Source organism: Pogona vitticeps, chromosome 2, assembly GCF_051106095.1.
Source record: "Pogona vitticeps strain Pit_001003342236 chromosome 2, PviZW2.1, whole genome shotgun sequence".
NCBI lineage: Eukaryota > Metazoa > Chordata > Lepidosauria > Squamata > Agamidae > Pogona > Pogona vitticeps.
In genome coordinates, this window is record NC_135784.1 from 2,943,265 (window position 1) to 2,970,278 (window position 27,014).

The 27,014-nt window shown below is 50.9% G+C and overlaps 2 protein-coding genes across 6 annotated transcripts in view; one reads left to right on the top strand and one right to left on the bottom strand.

Annotated features, from left to right (window-relative positions):
* LOC144587240 (uncharacterized) overlaps positions 1-20,466 on the bottom strand; it is a 32,676-nt gene extending 12,210 nt beyond the window's left edge. The window contains exons 1-2 of one of the 5 annotated variants that reach the window (XM_078387209.1): positions 1,754-1,892; positions 583-734 (exon numbers count right to left, since the gene is read on the bottom strand). The gene's annotated coding sequence lies outside the window, so the exon portion shown is untranslated. Of the gene's footprint in view, positions 1-507; positions 545-582; positions 735-1,753; positions 1,938-2,229; positions 2,309-20,386 lie in introns of those variants that run through there. The other 4 variants (XM_078387210.1, XM_078387211.1, XM_078387208.1 and 1 more) reach the window with 4 other exon arrangements.
* Positions 5,437-27,014, top strand: part of LOC144587295 (uncharacterized) — a 42,448-nt gene continuing 20,870 nt past the window's right edge. The window contains 4 exon segments of the mRNA XM_078387369.1: positions 5,437-5,634; positions 13,066-15,283; positions 24,539-24,544; positions 24,658-24,661. Of these exon segments, the coding sequence (XP_078243495.1) occupies positions 13,318-15,283; positions 24,539-24,544; positions 24,658-24,661 (1,976 nt within the window). The 5' untranslated portion in view covers positions 5,437-5,634; positions 13,066-13,317.

Here is a 27,014-nt window from a genome sequence, read left to right on the forward strand (position 1 = left end):
CTGCCATCTGGCAGCAGCTGAGATTCCCCCCACAGCCTGGGATCGGGGCCCGAGTGGTCCGGGCGCAAAGCTCTGCCTCCCTTCCTTGGCTGTGGTGTTTTTCCCTTCCTTCCAGATCACTCCCTTGCCTGCCCACAAGTTTAGGAGACGGAGGCACCCCATCCATGCCGGATGCAGGGGAAGAGGGGTCTCTGGAGAGAGAGGGGGCCTGGTGCTCTTGGGAGCATCTGGTGGGGGCACTGGGAGAGACTAGAAGGGGGATTAAGAGGGGCCCTGGGCCTGATCCACCACAGGGCTCTTCTTAGGTTCTTATGTAACTTCCTCTAGGAGAAAGGCGAGAGGGAAAAAGGACACCCTCTCCCACCGTTCCCTCTACAAAAGAACTGGACACCCAGGAGTGGCTCGGAAGGAAAAGCCCCCACGCGGAGCTGCCTCTCACCCCACAGCAGTTAAGGCTGGGTTGAGGTGAGAAGGACTGAGAACTAACATAATAACAACACTCTGCACATGTTCAGAGAGGCAGCATGGTAGATAACCGAATGGGGGATCTTGCAATCTGGGCACTTGGCCCGGGAAACTCACCGGTCGTGTGGCTCCTTCTGGGGCCTTCTTTTGGGAAACCCGAGGTCTCTTCCCCCACCCCACCACTGGGGTTGGCTGGGAGTCGCTTCACAGGCTACGAAACGAAGCGGAGAGAACTGAAGAAGGTGGAGGTTTCACACCCGCTCAGTCCTCTGTCAGGGGCAGAGAAGAAGAACAGGTCGGGTCCAGGCCATCTCCGTGGCCTCTCTGCCCCTCGAGAGCAGCTACGGGAGACCCTGCCCTGCTTTCCTCTCCAGATAAAACAAGGCTTCTCCAGCAATGCCACCAGGAAGCCCCCCCCCCAACACAGAAAGGGAGAGAGAGGAAGAGGGAGGAAATCCCTCCACCCACCCCAAACCCTTTCCTGTAGTGGATCACCAGCCTAGGATCTGGACGGGTGGGGGATCTGGTCGGCCCTTCCCTCTCCCGGATCCAGAGCCACTGCTTTTTAAGGGGGAGGGGGATCCAGAAGAGGCTCAGGAGGGCAAGGCAGGCATTGGGTGGGATGGGAGCCCCCTCGCAGCCAGCTGACTCCCCTCTTCTCCCCCAAAGCCCCATTCCTTGGACCCCTAGTGTCCCACCCTTTGCAGCCCCCTCCCTACGTCCTTGCAACCCCCCCCCCACCAGGACAGGGGGCCTTAAAGTAAGTTTTCCAAGCCTAGACAAAAGGGTGGGATGAGGTGGGGGTGTTGTATGCACGAAGTAGGAATTCGGGGGGGGGGCAGAGAAAGAGCACAGGAGAAAGAGCTCCTTTTTCACCCCCCCTGCCAAACACCCCCAAAAGGCAGCCTGCAGGATCTGGGGAACGAGGGGGGGGGCTCTGGTTGCAAGAAAGCCGAGGAAGAGCCACAGACCTGGGAGCGGGGGGGGGGCGGGGAGGTCGGGATCGAGACCCCTCCCAGACTTCCCATCTGTCCCCCCTCCAAATTTATCCCCCCCTCCAGGAGGAAGAGGATCGGGAGGAAAACAAAACAGGCGCCTCCCCCTCCCCTCCCCTTTGCAAAGCCTTCGCCTCTTGCAGACCGAGCAGCGGGAGGAATGGCCTCATCCGGATTGCAGGGCCTTTGGGGGGGGTGGGGAGCGTTTTGTTTGTTTGCTTGTTTCTTAAATGTATTTCTGCACCCCCTCAGCCCCCCCTTCTCCTGTTCCGCTCCTGCACCCGATTGCTCACCTCCTTCCAGCTCCTCTGGCGGGAAACTCCTTGCAAAGCGGCCTTTTCCCTGGTGGGGGGGGGATCTCAGAGGTGGGGGGGGCAGGAGGACGCCCGACTCCCGTCTTCCCACCTCCGGTTCCGCCTCGACCCACCCTTTGGAGCGGGGGGAGGGAGGGAGGAGGAGGAGGAGGCAGGAGCGGAAGGGGCGGAGCCTCATGGTTGGTGACCACTGTAACCTCAGGCGGATTCCTAGAGAGGAACCCTCTTAGATTAGTGACATTCCGGTTGCCTTGAACAGAGAGAGAAGATTCCTAGAGAGTGAGCGCCCGAGACAAGAAAGCGAGACATGGATTCCTAGAGGGAAAGCACGCAGGAGAAGAGAGACGGATTCCTAGAGGTGACCGGGAAGGTGACCCGGAGGACTGTGGCTTTCAGCGAACATATACTGTACCCTCCCTCCACTTGCTCAATCCCGTCTTGTGGGGATTTGATACCTTGCAGATAACTCTTCTCACATTCCATGTAGCTTCTGTTTTTTTGCCCTTGGGTGTCTTTGAGGTCAAGTATGGAACTGTTGTTCAGATGGGACCAGGGAACATGGTGTTGGCTTTTATGTTAGAAATACTCTGCTGAGATCCGTTGTTCCACCTACTGCGGGAAGGGAAATAGTCCTTTCTCTGTGTGAGGGTTCAAATGGGTCTCTTCTGTTTTGGACATAGACACCAGAGTCTCGGGAGTTGTAAAATCAAATCTGGGTTTTGTTGGAACATTGAACAACAGGTTCTTGGCTTCTAACTCTACTCCAACATTATCTCTCGTGACCAACGGATCCCATGAGGGCATCCAAAGGTTCTTGTTAAACGGATTAAACTCAGAGTCATTCCAGGGACCCTCGGTAAAGGAATTGTTGTCATCCAAGTGCAAAGAGTCTATTCCCGGGTCTATTCGCGGTATGGTCTCCTCATCTCTCCCTTCGGGGTCAAAGGGGTCCTCATCTCTTCGTAAGGGAGCCCACGGTCCAGCCAGAACCCTCTCCAATAGGCTTCCTCCAGCCTCCATGCTCTTCTCTCCCTTTCTTATCTCTCCAGAGCTTCCTTCTCTTCTCTTAACCTACGGCACCACTCACATGCCTCTGATTCCCCCCAATACGAGGGTCGAGGAGGCAGACCTCTTTTCCTTCTGTAGTCTGCCTCCTCCCTAGGAACCCGGACCTTTTCACACTTCCCAGTCCAGGGATGTTCCACCCATATTAACTCCCAACCCCCGGGTATATCGTCCCTTGTCCCTTTTATATCCCCGATTCCTGCCTCCGTGGGAGTTCTGCCCCTTTCTTCTTTTCCCGCCGTTTCCCCTTCAGTCTGGGTGGCTAGAGTTATTTTGGCAAACCCCCGTTCTTGTTTCCAGTGTCCATTCCCCGTTGTACCATCATGACAGGTGACGCAAGTGGGTCTGTTTCCTGTTCTTTCTTAAGGGAGGGCGACACTCTGGTGGGGGATTCCACCCCCTCACCTCGTGTCTCACACTCTGTAGCTCCAATCATCAGTGGGACTGGTAACCCTTATTGGGTTATATGCACCAACACTGTCATCTACAGAAAAGTCAAAGACAAATTATAGCATGATTTGCAGCTACTACCAAAAAAAACCATTGAGAGATAGCAAACATTGTCACATTGTACTAGAAGAAAGGTGACACGGGTGACTGAAATAACTACCATGGCATCTCTCTTATCAGCTGTATCATCATATTGTATCCAAGCCTTGGGAAATCTGTTCTGGTCGTAAATTTTTCCGTATATAATCACCGTACCATGTGGCAGATCAAAATTTTTCTGTCAGAGATTTTAATGCTGCACATTCCATGGAATTCAAATATTCAATGCATTTTATTATTCCTGCTTTCATTTTACTTTCAGAGGAGATCCTGGTTAGTGGAAAAGCAGATCACGGAAGAGGGTGGCAGCCTGTGCTGGATGGGGAGCGAGATCTGGATCCAGGCTAGAGAGGCCTCCATAAGGCCCAAGCGCTGGAGATTTCTCAAAATGAGATCTCTCCAGGTAAGGATCCCTTTGCCACCTGGGCACAGACTGACTGATATTTCTAACGTGCACTGTTTACAGAAGTGGCCAAACCTTCAAAGAAGGTCACCACAAATTAATCTCAAATAATCCAAGACCCACCAGTCAACCTCAGAGCTGTTCTGCAATGCGGGCTATTTATTGCAGACAAAGATCATGGAATGGTACTGTAACAGCCTCCTTATACCTCACAAAAGGGCTATTATGTCACACTCAATCACTCTTCAGTACCACTGCCACCAACCATTCCCTCAAATGAAGCTTCAGGCCAAAGGATGATTTAAAAATAAAAATAAGCTTTATTGTATAGAACAAAAGGAATGGTAAATCACTTGTATGTAAATAATACTTTAATCACTATAATATTATAACAATCACACACATACTCTCACAGACTCTCACTAAATGGCACAGTTCTTATATCACAGTATCTCCAAGCCCTAACCATCCCGATCTCAAAGCCCTATCTCCCTCTCTTAAAGCCCTATCTGACTCTCTCACACCATTCACTCCCCTTATATACCACAGCTCCACCCCTTATGTCCCACCCTCCGTCACGCCATTGGCAGATGACACACAGCTTCAGCAGTGACGGGCAGGTGAGGTCATAGCTGTCTGTAACAATACCTCCCCCCTTTAAAAGTTGTTTTGTGGGGAAAAGCTAAGGTGCTTTTCACCCAAAACAACCGGACACAACATTAAAACATTAATCATTATAAATTAGAACAAGAAAGGTTTGCTGAGAAATATGATTTTAGGATATGCGAATCATTAGACTATTGAGGTATAGATTTACCTTGTGCGTCCGTGTGTTGAAGGGGGGGGGGCTTTCTGGTGCCGTGGTGGGAAAAGCCTTGTTTTCTGGGGTTTTATGGATCTGTATTCGCGAAGGCTTTCACGGCCGGGATGGGCGGGGATGGGGGGGCGGGAGTGGGATGCGGGAGCAGCAAAACCCCTCCAAGAAACACCCCCCCAGACTTCTCTTTCCGCCTCAGCCCCCCCCACCCCGTTTCTGACAAGAGGGTGCACGTGGGGTGGGGAGCAGGGGCTAGCTTTCTCCCCGAAGGGCGCTGGCTCTGCATGTTGTTGTTTTTCTTTGTGTGTGTGTTTGTGTGTGTGTGTGTTTGTTGCGACCCCTTCTGCAAGGAGGAAGGCTTGTTGCAATGCTTCAACTCCCAGAGAGCAAGACCTTCTGCCTCCCCCTTCATCGCCTGGGGTGCGTGTGTGGGGGGGCGCCTTCCCCTCGGATGCCTCGTGTCCCCCCCACGGATCGGTCCCGTGCTCGCCTTCTCTAAGTGGGGAGGCCGCTGGTCCTGGACACTAAGTGGGGGGGGCGCTGGAGGGCTTCACCCCCAAAGGGTTTGATCTGCCTGGAAAAGGGCTTCTCCCCCCCCCGGACGCTCCCTGCTTTCTTTCTTTGGAGGGGGGCCTGAAATACTTGGCGGACCCTGTTTGTGGGGGAAGAATAAGGAGACTCTCGGACCCCCCCCCCCACGTGGCCCTCCCTTCTCCTGTCTGTGCATCCCCCCCAGTTTCAAGCTCCGCCCCTTCCGCTCCTCACCCCCCCTCCCGCCCCTTCTTTCCATTCTGGAAAAGAGGAGAAACCGAGAGCTCTCAAAGGGGGGGGGGCAACAAGAGGAGCCCCTCCCGGGGGGGGGGGTCGAGGCGGAAGCGGAGGTGGGCAGGTGGGAGTCCGGCCTCCTCCTCCTCCTGCCCCCCCTCGCCTCTAGGATCCCGGGGGGGGGGGGAAGGCTTGCTGCTTTGCGGGGGGGGGGTGTAGCGATTTCCTCGCGAGTTTTCCCGCCAGAGGACGTGCAAGGAGGTAAGTAATCGGGGTGGGGGGCGCAGGACCGGAACAAGAGGGGGGGAACTAAGGAGTTGCAGAGATACATTAAAGAAACAAACAAAAACAAAACACCCCCACCCCACCCCCCCAGAGGCCCTACAGTCCGGATGGGGCCCCTCCTCCCGCTTGGTCTGCAAGGTGGGAAGGCCTTGCAAAGGGTGGGGTGGCGCCTATTTTGTTTTCCTCCCGATCCTCCTCCTCTTCCTCCTGTAGGGGGGGGACAGATGGGAAGTCGGGGGGGGTCTCGATCCCGCCCCCCCCCGCCTGAGTAAGATACCCGGACCCTTTGTCTATGTGTGTCAATGGCTCCTCCTCGGCTTTCCTGCAAAGAGACGCCCCTGCTCGTTCCCCAGATCCTGCAGACTGCATTGGGGGGGGGGGAGGTGGAAAAAAGACGGAGCTCTTTCCCCTGTGCTCTTTCTCTTCCCCCATTGCTCCTTCCTTCCTCCGTACAACAACCCCGCCTCATCCCCGCCCTTTTGCCTAGGCTTCGAAAAGTTACTTTAAGGCCCGCTGTCCCGGGAGGGGGGTGCAAAAGAGGGACAGGAAGGTTCCAGAGATTGTGCTATGGGGGAGAAGAGGGGGTCACCTGGGGGCGATGGGGCTCCCCCCCATGCCTGCCCTGCCCTCCTGAGCCTCTTCTCGATCCCCCTCCCCCTTAAGAAGCCCTTGGTTCAGTGGCTCTGGATCCAGGAGAGGGAAGGGCCACCAGATCCCCCTCCCGACCGGATCCCAGGCAGAGTATCCACTACAGGAAGGGGTTTGGGATGGGTAGGTGGAGGGATTTCCTCTCTCTCTCTCTCTCTCAAAGTGCCCCCACTCTTTGGCTCTTCCCCTTCCCCTCCCCGATTAAAATCAAGGAAATGTTCTTCACGACCTCGGTGACTTCTGTAGAAATAGCAGAGGATGCCAGGACTATAATGTGGAAAGAAAGAACAGTTCAACGCTTAACATGGGTAGAACCTCGGGGAAACGCCTAGCTCTCATTCACACAGAGAACTGGGTTGCCTGGAAGTCTCTTATAACCGGATACAGGACAGAGTGGGAAGAAGAAACCAAGTGAATCTAAGATAAAAGAGGGGTTTTGCGCCAACATTCATAGAGGAGCCGGCGGCCCCTTCACACCTCTGTTAGCATCCTCTATGCCCCTCAATGTATATTTATGAAAGATTTCATGCTAGCCGCCTCAGATCTTCTTGATGTTGCCTGTTAATGGGGGGGGGGGGGGGAAAGGATCTGATAAATCTCTTAATTGTTCTGTGGTGCTTCTGGGCCAAACAAAGAGAGATGTGGGGTTTTCATAACGTCCCAGCAGGCTTCAGTCCTGCTTCCAGAAAGAGGCCTGTTACGTTTTCAGTCCGCTGTCCTCTCTGATGAAGTCTGCATCCCCAGAGCCGCTAACCTGGAGCTGACTTCTGAGGGACCAAGAACAAGAAAATACTGTGAATTTCCTCAGAATTTCAAGGACAAGCAAGAACATGGTTAGAACTGTGTGTCACACAACTCTATACTACTGCTTCAATACGTACTGAGCAACCCAAGATTTCAGTGGCCAAAATCAATCACGCAACCACTTCTGGAAAAAGAAAGCATTGCAGATACAACAGAACATCACCCCGCCACCTTCTCTCTCTCTCTCTCTCTCTCTCTCTCTCTCTCTCTCTCTCTCTCTCTCTCTCTATCTATCTATCTATCTATCTATCTCTCTATCTATCTATCTATCTATCTATCTATCTATCTCCCTTTCTCTCTGTGTTGGGGAGAGGCTTCCTGGTGGCATTCCTGGAGAAGCCTTTTTTTTATCTGGAGAAGAAAGCAGGGCAGGGTCTCCCATAGCCGCTCTCGAGTGGCAGAGAGGCCACAAGGATGGGCTGGACCCGGCCTGTTCTTCTTCTCTGCCCCTCGCAGAGGACTAGGGGGTGGCTTCGCTGGAGGGAATGGGCCTTGGGGATGCGATGGGTAGCCTTTGTCCACCTCTTTCCTCCTGTTCAGGAAGAAGAAGCATCATTTTCCTCTGGCCAGGGTTTTCAACACCCGCATGTGGGTCCTGCTCATATGTCCCCTCAGCCTTCTTTTCTCAATCCTCCCACAGCTTGGTTTCCAGCCCTCTGATCATCCTGGTTGCCCTCCTCTGAACTTGGTCCAATTTAATGTATTCGCAAAGGCTTTCACGGCTGGGATCTGATGGTTGTTGTGGGTTTTTCGGGCTTCTTGGCCGTGTTCTGAAGGTGGTTCTTCCTAACTTTAGGAAGAACCACCTTCAGAACACGGCCAAGAAGCCCGAAAAACCCACAACAACCATTGGTCCATTTTGTCAGTACTTTTCTTGAAGTGTGCTGTTCAGACCTAAACACAGAACTCAAGAGGAGGCCTAACCAACACTGAATAAAGAGGAGCTAGCACCTTGTGGGATTTGGAGAATAAACTTCTTTTAATGCCTAAAATAGTGTTTCTCCTGCCAACCTAGCAGTTCTAAATCCTGTAAAAATGTGTGTAGATGAATAGGTACACCACGGTGGGAAGGTAACTGTGTTCCATGTATGGTCACGCTGGCCATGTGACCACGGCAACTGTCTACGGACAAACGCTGGCTCTATGGCTTGGAAACGAGGATGAGCACCGCGCCCTAGAGTTGGACACGACTGGACTAAATGTCAAAGGGAACCGTTACCTTTTTAAAAATACTTCCAAGATCTTTTTTTACTTATAGTATTCCTGAGCCCGGGATAGCCCATCTTATAACTGTGATTGGTTTCTTTCTTCAAGATGCAATACTTTGTTCTATCGAGCCAACACTTAATTAAGTTTATAATCTGGAGATCATGGGGCACTTGGTCAAAAGCTTTGCTGAAGTCAAGATATACTTGTCGGCAAGGTGATGTCTCTGCTTTTTAAGATGCTGTCTAGGTTTGTCATCGCTTTCCTCCCAAAAAGCAGGTGTCTTTTAATTTTGTAGCTGCTGTCACCATCTGCAGTGATCATGGAGCCCAAGAAAGTTAAATATGTCACTGCCTCGGTATCGTCGCCTTCTATTTCCCAGGAGGTGATGGGACCAGTGGCCATGATCTTGGTTTTTTTAAATGTTGAGAGCTTCACACCATTTTTTTTTGTTTGCCTCTTTCACTCTCATTAAGAGGTTCTTTAATTTCTCTTCACTTTCTGCCATCAGAGTGGTATCATCTGCATATCTGAGGTTGTTGATATTTCTTCTGGCAATCTTAATTTTGTCTTGGGATTCATCCAGTCCAGCTTTTTGCATGATGTATTCTAAGTTAAATAAGCAGAGCGACAATATATTGCTTTGTTCTACTCCTTTCCCAATTTTGAACCAATTAGTTGTTCCATATCTAGTTCTAACTGTTGCTTCCTGTCCCACATATAGATTCCTCAGGAGATAGCTACGGTGGTCAGGCACTCCCATTTCTTTAAGAACTTGCCATAGTTTGCTATGGTCCACACAGTCAAAGGCTTTTGCAAAGTCAATGAAAGAGAAGTAGATGCTTCTCTAGAACTCTCTGGCTTTCTCCGTAATCCAGCGCATGTTAGCAATTTGGTCTGGAGTTCCTCTGCCCCTTCAATATCCAGTTTGTACTTCTGGGAGTTCTTGGTCCACATACTGCTGAAGCCTACCTTGTAGGATTTTGAGCATAAATTGCTAGCATGTGGAATGAGTGTAATTGTACGGTAGTTGGAGCATTCTTTGGGATTGGGATGTTGTGATTGGGTCCTTTTCCTGAAGGAGGCGGACCAAGGGATTCGGCGGGAATAATTGCAGGAGTCGATGTAACAGTCAAAAACGGATTGGTTTTATTAACTTTTTCATCAAGTAACTCTGGACGGGTCCGGCAACTCTTCATTCGTTAACAAGTTCTACTTCTTGGGTTTTGCCCCAGGCATTACATCTTTGTTTCTTACTGTTTCTTCCCCCCAAAACGAGTGATTGCGTTCGGACTCGCTACCGACGCAGTCAGAACTGAGCAGGAAGTCCTGCAACAAGGATGGACCACGACCGACCCCTCCAGCCTGGGTAGAAAAGGGCTGGCTCCACCAAGGGTTTCCCTGTCCATCATAGGGCGAGAAGCCAAACCCACTCCCGGTCTCCATCCCCTTGGGAACTCACAAGCTCCGGCTTTGCTTAATTCTTTCGGTAAAGGCAACAGGCCATCTTCTTTCATTAAATTCGGGAAGTTCTTTACCAGCGTTGCAATTTTCTCCCTCTCTGCTCCCGTCTCTCTCGTTTGTGTGCTTTTCTCTTCCTTTTCCCCCTCTGTCCCTCTCTCTCCTCTCTCCTCCTTTATAACCTCGTCCCATCTCCAGTCTCCCGACTCCTCCCCCCAGTCTCTGGTCCTCTCCGCTAGGAACACCTCTATAGCTTTATTAGCGCCCCCTTCTTCATCGTCTAATTTGATCAATTCGCCCACAGCGCATCCTCCACCTCCTTCCTCTTCAGATGTCTGTGAGGACGGCTCACTTTCCTTCCTCCGCTCACAGATGTGGACTGATTATTCCAATCCTCTGACAAGTGCTGAGTTTTCAAAATTTCCTGGCATATTGAGTGTAGTACCTTAACAGCATCATCTTCTAAGGTTTTAAATAGTTCAACTGGAATGCCATCATCTCCACTGACCTTGTTGTTAGCCATGCTTTCTAAGGCCAACTTGACTTTGCTCTCCAGGATGTCTGGCTCAAGGTCAGCAACCACACTATCTAGGTTGTCCGGGATATCCAGATCTTTCTGGTATAATTCCTCTGTATTCTTGCCACCTCTTCTTGATGTCTTCTGCTTCTGTAACATCCCTATCATTTTTGTTCTTTATCATATCCATCTTTGAACAAAAGTTTCCTTTAATATCTCCAATTTTCTTGAACAAATCTCTGGTTTATCCCTTTCTATTATTTTCCTCTATTTCTTTGCACTGTTCATTTAAGAAGGCCCTCTTGTCTCTCCATGCTATTCTTTGGAAGTCTGTGTTGAGTTTTCTGTAACTTTCCCTATCTCCCTTGCATTTGGTTTCCCTTCTCTTCTCTGCTATTTTAGGCCTTGCTGGACAGCCACTTTGCTTTCTTGCATTTCCTTTGCTTTGGGATGTTTTTTGTTGCTGCCTCCTGTACAATGTTACGAGCCTCTGTCCAAAGTTCTTCAGGCACTCTGTCCACCAAATCGAGTTCCTTAAATCTGTTCTTTGCTTCCACTGTGTATCCATAAGGGATTTGGTTTAGATTATACCTGACTAGCCCAGTGGTTTTTCCTACTCTCTTCAGTTTAAGCTTGAATTTTGTTATGAGAAGCTGATGATTAGAGCCACAATCAGCTCCAGGTTTTGTTTTTGCTGATTGTATGGAGCTTCTCCATCTTCGACTGCAGAGAATATAATCACTCTGATTTCAGTACTGCCCATCTGGTGATTTCCATGTGTAGTCGCCTCTTGAGTTGTTGGAAAAGCGTGTTTGTGATGACCAGCTTGTTCTCTTGACAAAACTCTATTAGCCTTTGCCCTGCTTTGCTTTGAACTCCAAGGCCAAACATACCTGTTCTTCCTTTTACCTCTTGACTCCCAACTTTAGCATTCCAATCCCCTAGAATGAGAAGAACATCTTTCTTTGGTGTCAGTTCTAGTAGGTGTTGTAAGTCTTCATAAAATTGGTCAATTTCAGTCTCCTCAGCATTGGTGCTTGGTGCATAAACTTGGATTATTGTGATGCTGAAAGGTCTGCCTTGGATTCATATTGAAATCATTCTATCATTTTTGAGATTATATCCCATTACAGCTTTTCCCACTCTTTTGTTGACTATGAGGGCTACTCCATTCCTTCTACGGCCTTCTTGCCCATAATAGTAGGTATGATAATCGTCTGAATTGAATTCGCACTTTTATGTCCATTTTAAATCACTGACACCGAGGATGTCAATGTTTAGTCTTGCAATCTCCTGTTTGACCACATCCAGCTTCTCAAAGGTCATAGATCTTACGTTCCAGGTTCCTATGCAGTATTTTTCTTTGCAGCATCGGACTTTCCTTCCACTTCCAGGCACGTCCACAGCTGAGCATCCTTTCGGCTTTGGCCCAACCGCTTCATTAGCTCTGGAGCTACTTGTCCTCTGCTCTTCCTCAGTTACATGTTAGACACCTTCCGTCCTATCTTTTATCCTTTTGTTTCTGTTCCTGGGGTATTCTTGAAAGAGATACTGGAGTTGCTTGCCAGTTCCTGCTCTAGGTGGATCGTGTATAGTCAGAACTCCCCATTATGACTTGTCCATCTTGGGTGTGCCTGCATGGCATAGTCCATAGCTTCTCTGAGTTACTGAAGACCCTTTGCCACGACAAGGCAGCAATCCATGAAGAGGGAGTTTTGGTACATATGCACTAATGACGGTGACCGGTCCCACTGATGAATGGAGCTGTAGAGAGAGGATTCTTTCTCTCTCCACAGTAGATGAAACAATGGATCTCAGCAGAGTGTTTCTGACCACAAAACCAACACCATATTCCCTGTTTTCATTCAAAGGTTTTCCCTGCCAGATGTTAATCCAGGATGTCCTGATGTCCTTCCCATTCAGAAATAAAATCAACGAAGTCCTGAGAGATTAGACTGTCCATCATGAACGGATCATTCCGTTCCCACGATTTTCTGGGTGTTAGTGACGGTACCACTGTTGAGTGGGGGAACCACTCGGAACCTCCTGTGATATTCTTAGAACACCCAGACCGGGGTTTTCACTCACCCCCTAAGATTAAAACGCTCCGACAGTCACTTTTGTCGCTTGTCGAAATGCCACTTTGGATTGTTTTGTCCTTAGACGGGCACAAACTAGCCATCCCATCAGAGGGTGAAGAAGAGTTCTCCAATTACTTAAGATCAGTAGAAATTAGGATCAAGTGGGGTAAAAAAATATTTAGACAGAACGTAATAATAGAAAACTAATAACAAACCACAGAGACCAGACCAATACTAAGTAGCATCCGTCCGCCATACTGAAAGAAAAAATCACGTCTCTCCCCTCAGGCTCCTTTTCTCAAAGCCAAACATGCCCAGTTCCTTCAGTTTTTCTATGTTGGCTTTCGGTTCTTCCTTCATTGTTTTGAATCTTCTTCCAGAGTGTCTGTTCTGTAATCTGCTCAAGAACCTTCCCTGAGATCAATGTCAGGCTGACTGGTTTTCAGTTCCATTGTTTCACTTTCTGAAGATAGGGACACGGTCAGCTCTCCTCCACCTGTCTGGCTCTTCACCCCCCTCCCATGATGACAAGAGAATATTAGACAGTGGTTCTGCAGTTTCTTCAGTCAGTTCCTTCAATGTCCATAGATGCAGTTCATCTGGCCCTGAGGATTTGAATTCCTCCAAACAAATAAGGTATTTGTTTTTTACATTGCACTCCTCTTTGATCTCTTTTTCTATCTCCATCAGGTGATGAAGAGGACAACAGGAATTCTATGGAGCCAGTCATTATTTCATTGAAAACAAAACCCAAGTGTGAAGTACCGAAAAAAATCTAAACATTTAAAAGTAGGAAAAGGGAAGAAGGGAAGCCAGAAAAAAGAGAGATAAAGAAAACTCCATCTTCTCCTGCTATTAATCTTGATGCACTTCTGATCAGATTAAACAATCAAGAAGAAGAAAAAAGGGCATACGTTCATAGAAAAAGGAAAGAGCATCACGATGCACAGTGATTGTACTTCACATGAAATACCCCTGAGAGTCGAAAGACAATACAAATGCCTACAGTGTGGAAAGAGTTACAGTCAGAGCAGTGCCCTGAGTAGACATCAAAGAACTCACACTGGGGAGAAACCATATAAATGCATGGAATGTGAAAAGAGCTTCGGTCGGAGTGATGAACTGAGTTCCCATCAAAGAACTCACACTGGGGAGAAACCATATAAATGCATGGAATGTGGAAACAGCTTCAGTCACAGCAGTTCCCTGAGTTCACATCAAAGAACTCACACAGGGGAGAAACCATATAAATGTATGGAATGTGGAAAGAGCTTCAGTCGGAGAGATCACCTGAGTTCCCATCAAAGAATTCACACTGGGGAGAAACCATATAAATGCATTGAATGTGATAAGAACTTCAGTGAGAGCAGTCAGTTGAGTTTACATCTAAGGATTCACACAGGGGAGAAACCATATAAATGCATGGAATGTGGAAAGAGCTTCAGTCGGAGAGATCACCTGAGTTCCCATCAAAGAACTCACGCTGGGGAAAAACCATATAAATGCATGGAATGTGGGAAGTGTTTCAGTCGGAAAGATGAATTGAGTTCCCATCAAAGAACTCACACTGGGGAGAAACCATATCAATGCATGGAATGTGGGAAGAGCTTCAGTAAGATAATTAACCTGAGTTCCCATCAAAGAATTCACACTGGGGAAAAACCATATAAATGCATGGAATGTGGGAAGAGCTTCAGTGAGAGAGTTAACCTGAGTTACCATCAAAGAATTCACACTGGGGAGAAACCATATAAATGCATGGAATGTGGAAAGAGCTTCAGTCACAGCAGTCAGATGAATTCACATCTAAGAATTCACACCGGGGAGAAACCATATAAATGCATGGAATGCGGAAAGAGCTTCACTGGTAGCACTAACACAGCGGAGAAACCATATAAATGTATGGAATGTGGAAAGAGCTTCAGTCGGAGAGATCACCTGAGTTCCCATCAAAGAATTCACACTGGGGAGAAACCATATAAATGCATGGAATGTGGAAAGAACTTCAGTCACAGCAGTCAGATGAATTCACATCTAAGAATTCACACCGGGGAGAAACCATATAAATGCATGGAATGCGGAAAGAGCTTCAGTCAGAACAGTAGCCTCAGTACCCATCAAAGAATTCACACTGGGGAGAAACCATATAAATGCATGGAATGCGGAAAGAGCTTCACTGGTAGCACTAAGTTGAGTTTACATCTAAAAATTCACACAGGGGAGAAACCATATAAATGTATGGAATGTGGAAAGAGCTTCAGTCGGAGAGATCACCTGAGTTCCCATCAAAGAATTCACACTGGGGAGAAACCATATAAATGCATGGAATGTGGAAAGAGCTTCAGTCACAGCAGTCAGATGAATTCACATCTAAGAATTCACACCGGGGAGAAACCATATAAATGCATGGAATGCGGAAAGAGCTTCACTGGTAGCACTAACACAGCGGAGAAACCATATAAATGTATGGAATGTGGAAAGAGCTTCAGTCGGAGAGATCACCTGAGTTCCCATCAAAGAATTCACACTGGGGAGAAACCATATAAATGCATGGAATGTGGAAAGAGCTTCAGTCACAGCAGTCAGATGAATTCACATCTAAGAATTCACACCGGGGAGAAACCATATAAATGCATGGAATGCGGAAAGAGCTTCAGTCAGAACAGTAGCCTCAGTACCCATCAAAGAATTCACACTGGGGAGAAACCATATAAATGCATGGAATGCGGAAAGAGCTTCACTGGTAGCACTAAGTTGAGTTTACATCTAAAAATTCACACAGGGGAGAAACCATATAAATGTATGGAATGTGGAAAGAGCTTCAGTCGGAGAGATCACCTGAGTTCCCATCAAAGAATTCACACTGGGGAGAAACCATATAAATGCATGGAATGTGGAAAGAGCTTCAGTCACAGCAGTCAGATGAATTCACATCTAAGAATTCACACCGGGGAGAAACCATATAAAGGCATGGAATGCGGAAAGAGCTTCAGTCAGAACAGTAACCTCAGTACCCATCAAAGAATTCACACTGGGGAGAAACCATATAAATGCATGGAATATGGAAAGATCTTCAGTCTGAGTCCTCAGTTGACTTCCCATGAAAGAACTCACACTGGGGAGAAACCATAGGAATTTATGGAATGTGGAAAGAGCTTCAGTCTGAGCAATACACTTGCTATACATCAAAGAAGTCACGTGGAATGGAAAGCATAGATGTGCATGGAATGTGGAAAGGGTCTCAGTGTCAATAGTCTCCTTTGCTCGCATCACAGAGATCCCACTGGAGAAAACCATAGAAATGCATGGAATGTGGGGAGAGCTTCAAAGTCATAAGAGTTGTTGACATCGAAAAATTCACAGAAGGAGCAGAACAATCCAGAGAATGTGAAACGCTTCTCCTCAAGTGCTATGGTGCTGAAATGAAACAGATTCACATCCTGGGGAGAAACCATATGAATAATTGGTGTGATGTTCATTTCTCCCTTGTATGGCGTGCTTCCCCTCTAGGAATCCGGATCTCTCATCTCTCTCTCTCTGTTGCAGGAACCAGAACGTCTAATAATCTAAGAGACTTCCTCTCTAGGAATCCGTCTCCCGTCTCACCAGTGGTCCCCAACCTTGAGGCTCCACCCCTTCCGCTCCTCAGCTGCCCCTTCTTTCCGAGAGCTCTCAAAGGGGGGGGGAAGGAAAGAAGAGGAGCCACTCCCAGGGGTGGGTCGAGGGGGAACCGGAAGTGGGAAGCTGGGAGTCTGGCCTCCTCCTGCCCCCCCACACCTCTAGGATTCTCCCCCCGAAAAGGCCGCTTGCGCGCCAGTTTCCCGCTAGAGGACCTGCAAAGAGGTGAGCAATGAAGGGGGGGGCACAGGACTGGCTGGGAGGCTAAGGGGATAGAAGGGTTTGCAATGAGATATGTTATAAAAATACCCCCCCATCGATCCCCAGAGGCCGTTCAATCCTGGTCTGCAACGGGGGAAGGCCTTACAAGGGGGGGGGGAAGCGTCTCTCTTTTATCCTGTCCCTCCTCCTCTTCCTCCTCCTTGGGGTGGGGAGACGTCTGGGGGGGTATCGATCCGTCCTCATCCCCCCCGCAAGACACCCGAGCCCTGTATCAGTGGGTTGTCCTCGGCTTTTTTGCGAGGAGACCCCCCTTCTTTCCCCAGAGCCTGCAGGACCCCCTTTGGGGGGGTGGCCGAGGGGAAAGGATGGGGCATCCCTTCCCCTCAATTTCTCCTTCGTCTACGCACACCCCCCAGCTTCAACCCCCCCTTTTCCTCCCAGGTTGGTTACTTTAAGGCTCCAGGCCTGCAGCAGGGAGGGAGGGAGGGAGAGATTGGTTTGCAAAGGGGGGGCACACGGGTCTGAGAAATAGGGTTTGGGGGGGAAAGGGGGTCAGCTGCTGGCAAGGAGGCTCCCTCCCCCAGGTGCCTGGCCTGCCATCCTGAGCCTCTTCTGGTTCCCCCTCCCCCTCCCTCTTAAGAGGGGGGCTCTTAAGAAGCCCTTGGTTCAGTGGCTCTGGATCCAGGGGAGGGGTGGGGCTCACCAGATCCCCCTCCTGACCAGATCCCAGGCTGGAGATCCAATACAAGAGGGGGGTTGTGGTGGGTGGAGGGATTTCCTCCTTCCCTCCATTTGTATGTATGTGTTGAAGGGGGGGGGCGTTTCTGGTGCCATGGGGGGGAAAGTCTTGTTTTCTGGGGGCTTTTATGGATCTCTTTTTCTCCATCCTGTCGCCCAGTGAGAATACAGATTCTTGGCCTTCTCTGTGAAAAAGTCTCCGAGGCGCCATGCCAGGAACCGGCCACCAGGGGAGGCCAGAGAGCCTTTCTCCGCCGCCGCCCCCCCCGCATGGTAGTGCAAAGCCACGCGTGATTCAGGCCCCCCCTCTTCCGCAACCCTCCCCCAGAATCGCTCAATATTAATACAGTAGATCCTACAGTCGAGTTCGTTTCACAGTGTCGCGGGGGGGAGAGGTGGGGGTTTCCTTTTTCCTGCGTCGGCGGCAGTGCATGATCTGGGTGGGCAGAAAGCCCCCCCCCGCTTCCCCCGCTCCTGATCTTCTGCTGGAGCAGCAAACCCCCCCCACTTCTCTTTCTTCCGAGGCCCTCCCACCTCTAGCTAGGACAGGCTAGCTTTCCGCGGGGAGGGCGCTGGCTCTTCATGATGGGGTGTTTCTGTGTGTGTGTTTGTGAGTAGCGACCCCTTCTGCAAGGAGGAAGGCTTGTTGCAATGCTTCAGCTTGCAGAGACCAAGACCTTCTGCTTCTCCCCCCCTCCCACTGTGGGTCGACCCCGGGCTCGCTTTCCCTCCGGGAGGAGGTGTAAGGAGGCCAGGATGAAAACTTATTTTAACAAGCAATATTATTTTATTCTTCATTCTTATTCATAGTTAATGGGCTATGTAGTCTGTAATCAAAATACCTTGTAACCTTTGTAACAGAACTCCAACAAACTCGTGTAACTTTCCACGCTATAAGATGACATTTCCTCTTGTAATGCCCTTGTACTCTTAGAACATCTTCCTGCATGCCAGAATTACCTTGATCCTTGCCAGACCAGCAATAAGAGAAATCAACATCTTAATGAGATAAGAGGGAAAGGGAAAATATCTCTTCAGACATTCAGGCAACATTTTTGCACACCCTGGGCATATTCTGACTTTAGGTCAAGGGAACACGGGGGGGCACAACGCATATTTACGCATAACCAATGTTTGGAGTTAATTAGCATTTTTAGTCCAATTAGAAGCAGGATCCAGACTTGGGGTTCAGGGAACCAATAAGGGAATTATGTTTTGCTTTATTGCTCTTTGTGCAAAACCCTATAAAATGGCTATGCAATTTTTAATCGATGCCCTTCTCTGCTTTTAAGACCAAGAGTCCGGCTGTACTTTCTAATAAAGATTGGCTTTAGTATCAGCTGCGCGTCTCAGCCTGTTGTCCTTGCCGGAGATTCTGAACTTTAATTTTCAAAGGTAACAGAAGATGCTGGTCCCCTCCCCCGGGGGGGGGAGGAACCCGCTCCAGGCGGGCCACTAAGGGCGGGGGCTTGATAGAGGGGTTCTCCCCCCAAAGGGCTTCAGCTCCCTGCTTCCCTCCCCCGGAGAGTCCGGCCATTAAATGCTTGGCGGACCCTGTTGGTGGGTGAATAATGAGGCTCTCGGAAAGGTCGCTTTGCAACGGGGGGGGGGAGGCGGAGGCTTTCTCACGAGTTTCCCGTCAGAGGACCGGCCAGGAGGTGAGCAATCAGGGTGGGGGGTGCAGGACTGGAACAATGGGGGGGCTAAGGGGTTGCAGAAATACGTTTAAGAAACAAACAAACAAACAAAAAACCCTCTCCCCCCCCCGGACCCTGCAGTCCGGATTGGGGCCCCTCCTCCCGCTCGGTCTGCAGTGCGCCTCCTTTGTTCTCACGATCCTCCTCCCTCCTGGGGGAGGGGCTGAATTTGGAGGGGAGACAGTTGGGAAGTCTGGGAGGGGTCTCGATCCTGCCCTCGCCCCCCTCCGCCTGAGTAAGACACGGGGGGGGGGCTTTCTCTATGTGTGTCAATGGCTTCTCCTTGGCTTTCGTCCGAGGAGACACCGCCTTGTTCCACAGACCCGGCAGGCTGCCTTTTTGGGGGGGCGGTGGTGGCAGAGGGGGAAAAAAGAGGGAGCTCTTTCCCCCTGTGCTCTTTCTCTCCCCCCAATTGCTCCATCCTCCATACAACACCCCCCCACCTGACCCTCCCCTTTTCCTGAGGCTTAGAAAAGTTACTTTAAGGCTCCCTTTTCTGGGGGTGCAGGGAGTGAGTGAGGGGGCTGCAAAGGGGGGGGCATGAGGGGTCCCAGAAATTGTGCTGCGTAGAAGTGGGTGTCAGCTGGGAGCGATAGGGTACCCTGGCTATGCCAGCCCTGCCCTCCTGAGCCCCTTCTGGATCCCCCCCCCTCTCTGGTGTTTGAAGGGGACTCTTCAGAAGAACTCGGTTCTGTGGCTCTGGATCCAGGAGAGGGAAGGGCCGACCAGATCCCCCTCTTGACCAGATCCCAGGCTGGTTATCCACTGCAGGAAAGGTTTTGGGGTGGGTGTGTGGGAGGAGGGATTTCCTCCTCTCCCTTTCTGTGTCGGGGGGGGGCCTTCCTGGTGCCATTGCTGGAAAAGCCTTATTTTTTATCCAGAGAGGAAAGCAGGACAGGGTCTCCCTTAGCCGCTCTCGAGGGGCAGAGAAGCCATGGAGATGGGCTGGACCCAGCCTGCTCTTCTTCTCTGTCCCTCGCAGAGGACTGAGTGGGTGTGAAACCTCCACCTTCTTCCCTTCGCTTTTGGTTCGGTTCTCTCCGCTTCGTTTCGTAGCCTGTGAAGCGACTCCCAGCCAAACCCCGGGGGGGGGGAGAGGAGACCTCAGGAGTTTCCCAAAAGAAGGCCCCAGAAGGAGGGAAACGACCGGTGAGTTTCCCGGGCCAAGTGCACCTTCGAGCCCAGATTGCCTCTCTGAACATGTGCAGAGTGCTGTTATTATTTTAGTTCGCAATCCTCCTCAGCTCAACCCTGCCTTAACTGCTGTGGGTGAGAGGCAGCTCCGCGTGGGAGTCTCCCAAATTTTTCCTTCTAAGCCACTCCTGGGTGTCAGGTTCTTTTGGAGAAGGAAAGGTGGGAGAGAGTCCTTTTTCCCTCTCACCGTTCTAGAGGAAGTTACATAAGAACCTCAAGAGAGCCCTGTGGTGGATCAGGCCCAAGGCCCCTCTTAGCTCCCTTTCCTGTCTCTCCCCGTGCCCCCACCAGATGGTCCCGAGAGCACCAGGCCCCCCTCTTCCCCTGCATCCGGCATGGATGGGTTGCCTCGGTCTCCTAAACTTGTGGGCAGGCAAGGGAGTGATCTGGAAGGAAGGAAAAGAAAAACCCCACAGCCAAGGAAGGGAGGCAGAGCTTTGCGCCCGGACCACTGGGGCCCCGATCCCAGGCTGTGGGGCGAACCTCAGCCTATAGTATAGTACTCAGTCTCAGTTATAGTACAAAAAAGAGAGGTTAGTTACCTGTAGCCATGGTTCTCCACGTGGACCCCTCTGAATTCACACAAATGGGGTAAAATAGCTCCTGCGTGGGTCTTCTCGGAATCTTCTAGAGGAAACGAGAAAGGAGGCGAGCAAGAAGTGGCAAGAAATTTTGTCACAAACCCAGTTCCCCTGTTTGTTCCTCCACACAACCCAGGTTCACTTTCAGGTGTGACATTTATTTTTCAACCCTTTCCGCTGCCACCAGAGGAGTCACTCCTCACTGCATCAAATATGACATTTAAATCAGTTTTCTTCCATTAAACAATGTTTATTAAAATGTTCATAAGTAATCGTGTAAAGTAAATCATGGATGGTCTTGTTTCATCTAATCAATCAACTGTGCTTTAGTAACATTTATAGTTGCTTATGTAGAATCGTGTTAATCCAAGTATTTATTCATTTCTTTTCTTATTCCCTGTCTCTCTATTACTCTTCTCTAACACAACACTGGCCCTAACTGCTGAACCTACTTCATCCCTAACTGAAGTCCTCTCTAACTGCTAACCTAACTCCAAACTCTAACTGCCCATTAACTATCATCCATTCTTCTTAAATATCTTTAGTTCCGCCTCTTCTGTTCACCCATTGGTTGAACCGTCAAGGTTCTATTGTGATGGACAGGAGTGATTCCTGACCTGTCCCTCACAAATGTGTTTTTCTTTTTTCAAATGAAGGATTGTGGTTCCCTTCGACCATGGGTTCCTCAAAGGGGGGGGGGGAATAGGGGGAGCTGCTCCCAGCGCTGCGTCCAAGGGGAACCGGAGTTGGGAATCTGGGCTCCAGCCTCCTCCTGCCCCCCCCACCTCTAGGATCCCCTCCCCCAAGGCTGGCTGCTTTGCAAGGGCGGGAGGGGCGATTTCCTCACGAGTTTTCCCACCAGAGGAGCGGCCAGGAGGTGAGTGATCAGGGGTGGGGGCTGAAGGACCAGGACAGGAGGGGGGGCCTAAGGGATTGCAGAGATACTTTTAAGAAACAAAAAAGAGCCTCCCTTCCCAATTTCTCCTTCGTCTAGGCACCGCCCAAAGCCTCAAACCCCCCCCCCGTTTTGCCCTGGTTTGGAAAAGTTACTTTCAGGCCCCCTTTCCTGGGGGGTGCAGGGAGGGGGGAGGGAGGGGGCTGTAAAGGGAGGACATGAGGGGGTCCCACAAATGGGGCTTTAGGGGAGAAGAGGGGGGGTGTCAACTGGCTGTGAGGGGGCTCCCCCCTCCCTCCCTCCCAATCCCAATGCCTGTCCTGTCCTCCTGAGCCCCTTCTGGATCCCCCTCCCCTTCTCAAGAATCCCTTGGTTCAGGGGCTCTCTGTGTGTGTGTGTCTGTGTCTGTGTGAGTTGCGACCCCTTCTGCAAGGAGGAAGGCTTGTTGCAATTCTTCAGCTTGCAGAGACCAAGACCTTCTGCCTCCCCCTTCCTCGCTGGGCTGTGCGTGTGTGTGGGGGGGTCCCACCTTCCCCTCGGACCCCACGTCCCCTCCACCCTCCCCACCGTGGGTCGACCCCGGGCTCGGTTTTCTCTCCGGGAGGAGGATGTTGGTCCCGGCCATGGGGGGGGGGCTCAGCTCCAGGAGGGCCACTAAAGGGGGGGGCTTGATAGAGGGTGTCTCCCCCCCCCAAAAAAGGGCCTCAGCTCCCCCTGCTTTCCCCCCCCCCGAGGGCCCCTCCTTAAATGCTTGGCCGACCCTGTTGGTGGGGGAAGAATAAAGAGGCTCTCGCACGCCCCCCCACGTGGTCCTTCCCTCTCCGGTCTGTGCACCTCCCCCCCCCCCGCGTTGAGGCTCCGCCCCTTCCGCTTCCCACCCCCTCCTGCCTCACCTTTCCAGTCGCCTCTAGGAATCCATCTCTCTCATCTGGCGCGCTTCCCCTCTAGGACTCCGTGTCTCTCTGATCTCTTTCTTGTCTCGGACGCTCACGCTCTAGGAATCTTCTCTCTCTGTTCAAGCCAACCAGAATGTCTCTAATCGAAGAGAGTTCCTCTCTAGGAATCAGTCTCACGTTGTTTTATGCAATCGGGAGGTGCAAGACGCGGACAGGAGGGGGGGGGGGGGCTAAGAAACGAACAAACAGAACCTCCCCACCCACCCCCAAAGGCCCTGCAGTCCGGATGGGGCGACGCGTGAATCACCCCCCCCTCCCCAAGTGGCCCAGAAGGAATACAGTAGTCGAGTTCCTTTCACAATGTCGCGGTGGGGGGGGGTGATAGGTGGGTTCCCCCCCCTTCTGCCTCTGCGGAGGTGCCTGATCTGGGTGGGCAGAAAGGCCGCCCCTTCCCCGCTGTTGCCCCTTTCGCCCCCCCGCTTCCCCCACCCCTGATCTTCTGCTGGAAGAAATCAACGGAGGGGGTGGGAGCCGCAACCCCCCCTGCAAAAATCCCCCCCAGACTTCTCTTTCCGCCTCCGCCCCCCACCCCGTTTCTGACAAGAGGGTGCCCGTGGGGTGGGGAGGGCTCCCCCCCCGGGGACTCTCCCTGCTTCTTGTCCTGGGGAAGGTGGGCAGCGCAGACCCTGTTGGTGGGGGAAGAATAAGGAGACTCTCGGACCCCCCCCACATGGTCCTCCCCTCTCCTGTCTGTGCACCTCCCCCCCCCCCGCATTGAGGCTCCACCCCTTCTGCTCCTCACCCCCTGCCCCTCTTTCCATTCTGAAAAACAGGGAGGTGAAGGCCGCCCCCCCCCCCGCTAGCATCTCACCTGACCAGTTTGCAGCGTTTTTTAAATCAAAAGTGGAGGCCATCCGCCGTGACCTTTCTCCTTTTTAAAAAACACAATGGATCGAGCAGAGATGTCCAGCGCTCCGTCCTGCCCGGTAATTCTCGACTCTTTTCAGCCTTTGACACCAGATGTGGTGGCCAAGGTGCTTGATCGCTATCCGGCCTCCTCCTCCTCTCTCGACCCTTGCCCGGTTTGGCTAATCAAAGCAGCCAGGCCGGTAACAACTGAATGGGCCACTGCAATAACTAATAGGTCTCTTCAGGAGGGACCAGGTTCCCCCTTGCCCTCAAGGAGACACTCATTAGGCCCATTAGGAAGAAACCAAATCTGGCGGCGGATGAAATTGGAAATTATAGGCCCGTCGCCAATGTTTCCTTCCTCAGCAAAGTGTTCGAGAGGGTGGTGGCAGACCACCTTCAGGCGCTCTTAGACAAAACCAATGCTCTAGACCCATTTCAGTCGGGCTTCAGGCCGCGCTATGGTACAGAGACGGCACTGGTCGCGCTGTTGGATGACCTGTTGAGGGAGGCCGATGGGGGCAACATGTCCTTGTTGGTCCTCCTCGACATCTCAGCTGCCTTTGATACCGTCGACCACGGTATCTTCCTGGGGAGGCTCTCCGAGTTGGGAGTCGGTGGCCTGGCACTTGCCTGGCTCCGTTCCTTCTTGGAGGACCATCTCCAGAGAGTGCAGCTTGGGGAGAGGGTCTCGGCCCCATAGAGTCTCAATTGTGGGGTTCCGCAGGGGTTGATTACCTCCCCAATGCTGTTCAACATCTATATGAGGCCGCTGGGTGGGGTCATTAGGGGATGTGGAGCATCGTGCCATCAGCATGCTGATGACACACAGCTCTACATCTCCTTTCCACCTACTGCAGGAGATGCCGTCCTGTCCCTTCAGCGCTGCCTGGACACTGTACTGGAATGGATGCAGTCGAATGGATTGAGGCTGAACCCGGACAAGACGGAGGTCTTGAGGGGGGGAGACCCTTCCATCAGCGGTATATTGACTCCCTTTCCTTTTGGGGGGACAGCCCTTGCTGCAAAGAGTGAAGTCCGCAGCTTGGGGATACGTCTGGACCTGGCGCTTACCATGGAAACCCAGGTGGCAGTTTGGGGTGGGTGGGTGGAAGGATTTTTCTCCCTCTCCCTTTCTCTCTGTGTTTCGTAGCCTGTGAAGTGGCTTCCAGCCAAACCCCGTGGAGAGTGGGGAAGAGGACACCTCAGGAGTTTCCCAAAAGAAGGCCCCAGAAGGAGGGAAGCAACCAGTGAGTTTCATGGGCCAAGTGCAGTTTCAAGCCCAGATTGCAATATCCCCCATTAGGTTATCTACCATGCTGCCTCTCTGAACAGGTGCAGAGTGTTGTTATTATTTTAGTTCACAATCTTCCTCAGCTCAACCCTGCCTTAACTGCTGTGGGTGAGAGGCAGTTTGGTGTGGGAGTCTCCTAAATTTTTCCTTCTAAGCCACTTCTGGGTGTCCCGTTCTTTTGGAGAGGGAAAGGTGGGAGAGGGACTCCTTTTCCCTCTCGCCTTTCTCCTAGAGGAAGATACGTAAGACCCTCAGGAGAGCCCTGTGGTGGATCAGGCCCGGGGCCCCTCTTAGCTCCCTTTCCTGTCTCTCCCCGTGCCCCCACCAGATGCTCCCGAGAGCACCAGACCCCCCTCTTCCCCTGCATCCGGCATGGATGGGGTGCCTCGGTCTCCTAAACTTGTGGGCAGGCAAGGTAGTGATCTGGAAGGAAGGGAAAAACACCACAGCCAAGGAAGGGAGGCAGAGCTTTGCGCCTGAACCACTGGGGCCCCGATCCCAGGCTGTGGGGGGAATCTCAGCTGCTGCCAGGTGGCAGGCGTTGCTCAGGCTGCGGAAGAGGAGAAAAGATTATTTCAGGAAACGAGAAAGGAGGCGAGCAAGAAGTGGCAAGAAATCTGTTGTTTTTTTTAAATTAAGGATTGTCCTTGGTGGTTCCCTCCCACCACTGGTTCCTCCACAGGTGTAAACATGTTCCCTTCAATGTTCCGATTAAACCATTCCACTTGCCCATTTGCATGGGAATTACAAATGGAAACCTTTGGTGGCTTCGCTCCTTACAATTTCCACGTCGGTCCAAAGGTCCAGCTGATAAAAGTGAGATCCTTGGTCAGTGAAGACCTTTTTTAGAGAAACCTGTTGTGGAAAATCTCCCTATTCTGTCGAAAGGCCTGTCCTCGGTGGGGCCTCGGTGTTCATGGCCCTGCTTGGGGTGGCTTCGCTGGAGGGAATGGGCCTTGGGGACATGATGGGTAGCCTTCGTCCACCTCTTCCCTCCTGTTTGGCCAGAAGAACCACCGTTTTCCTCTGGCCAGGGTGGGTCCTGCTCGGGGTGGGTCATGAGACAATCGAAGCACCTCCCTCTGCAACCTACGGGGTAAAACCATTTGTCCCGCTTCTCCACCCCCCAACTTTACTACCCTGTATATAGGACCCCATCCCTCAATTCAGTCTCCTGTTCCTGAACTTTTGGGTTCATTGGCCCCCTCCTGCCCCAACACCCTTCCTCCCTCCACTCCATTCCTGCGGCCCCTCTGGTTTTCCTGCTGCCATCGTGAGAGGAAGGCTAGCAGCTGCTTGCAGAGGCTGGGCTCCCTGCGCGCCTGCCCCTCAGCTGAGAGGGGGACTCGCGTATGTGCAGTGAGACGTTCTCCAAGGCAGGCTGCCCCTCGGAAAGCATGAGTCCCAGAATCATGAAGTTGGGAGGGGAATCTGAGGCCATCCCGTCCAGCCCTCTGCTCAGTGAAGGTAAACCCATCAAAGGATATCTGCCAGGTGGTTGTCTGAATTTCTTTTGAATGCCTCCAGGGCTGGTTCACCACCTCTTGAGGTACAGAATCGGAGAATAGTGAAGGTGGGTGGGGCCTGTAAGGCCCTCAACCCTCTGTCCAATGAAGGTAGTAGATCCCATGGTCATTCCACTGTCAAGAGTTGAGAAGTTTCGCCCGATTCAGCCTAAATCTGGCTTTCTGTACAGTTCAGCCCATTTTTGCATGTCCCGCTCTCTGGGATGATCCTGCCCCTCTTTTGTAGGAGAGCTTTTGAAGTCTTTCAAGAGTGTGAACATACGTATGTCCCCTCAGCCTTCTTTTCTCATCATTCCATCTTTCCTCCCACAGCTTGGTTTCCAGCCCTCTGATCATTCTGGTTGCCCTCCTCTGAACTTGGTCCAATTTATCAGTACTTTTTTTTTAATATTTAAGAATAGGGATGGAAGGTACAGAAAATATGAGGGGAAAGGGGGAAAAAGGGGGGTTGGGAGATAGGAGAACATAAGGTATACTGATCAATTCATATTGCAGATACAAATCAACCTTTTGCTTTTTCATAATTTGATTACCGTCCTGGTTTTATCTTATCATTTAATTTTAGTTTTCTTCTATGTTACTCCAACACTGTCTGGTAGCTGCTGCCGTTTATACAATACATCCCATCGTTCAGTTTCCTTTTGAATTGAAGATTCTTTCAGCCCATCTGATAGAATATTCCTTTTTTTCACTTCCCATATTTCCACCATAAAATTCTCTGGTTTCAGTGTCTCTGCTTCCTTGAAATTTTTGACATAATACTTTTTAATTTTGGAAGCTGCATAGGTCACTGGACAACTCTCTATCTCATTTATGTTACCTGGTGTCATGCCTAATATAGACGGTTCTAAAGTTTGTATAGCTTCATTTAAGTTTTGTTTAACATCTACTGTCTCCTCTTTCATCCCTCTCATCAAATCTTCTATTTTGCTAAGACCCTCATTCAATTGCTGAAACCCTGTTGTTATTATCCTCTGAATGTTAATCTGCCAATCCTTCTCCATTTCCTGTACCACTGCTCCAAAACTTTGGGATTGAACATACCAAGTCACCATTTGTTCTCTAGAAT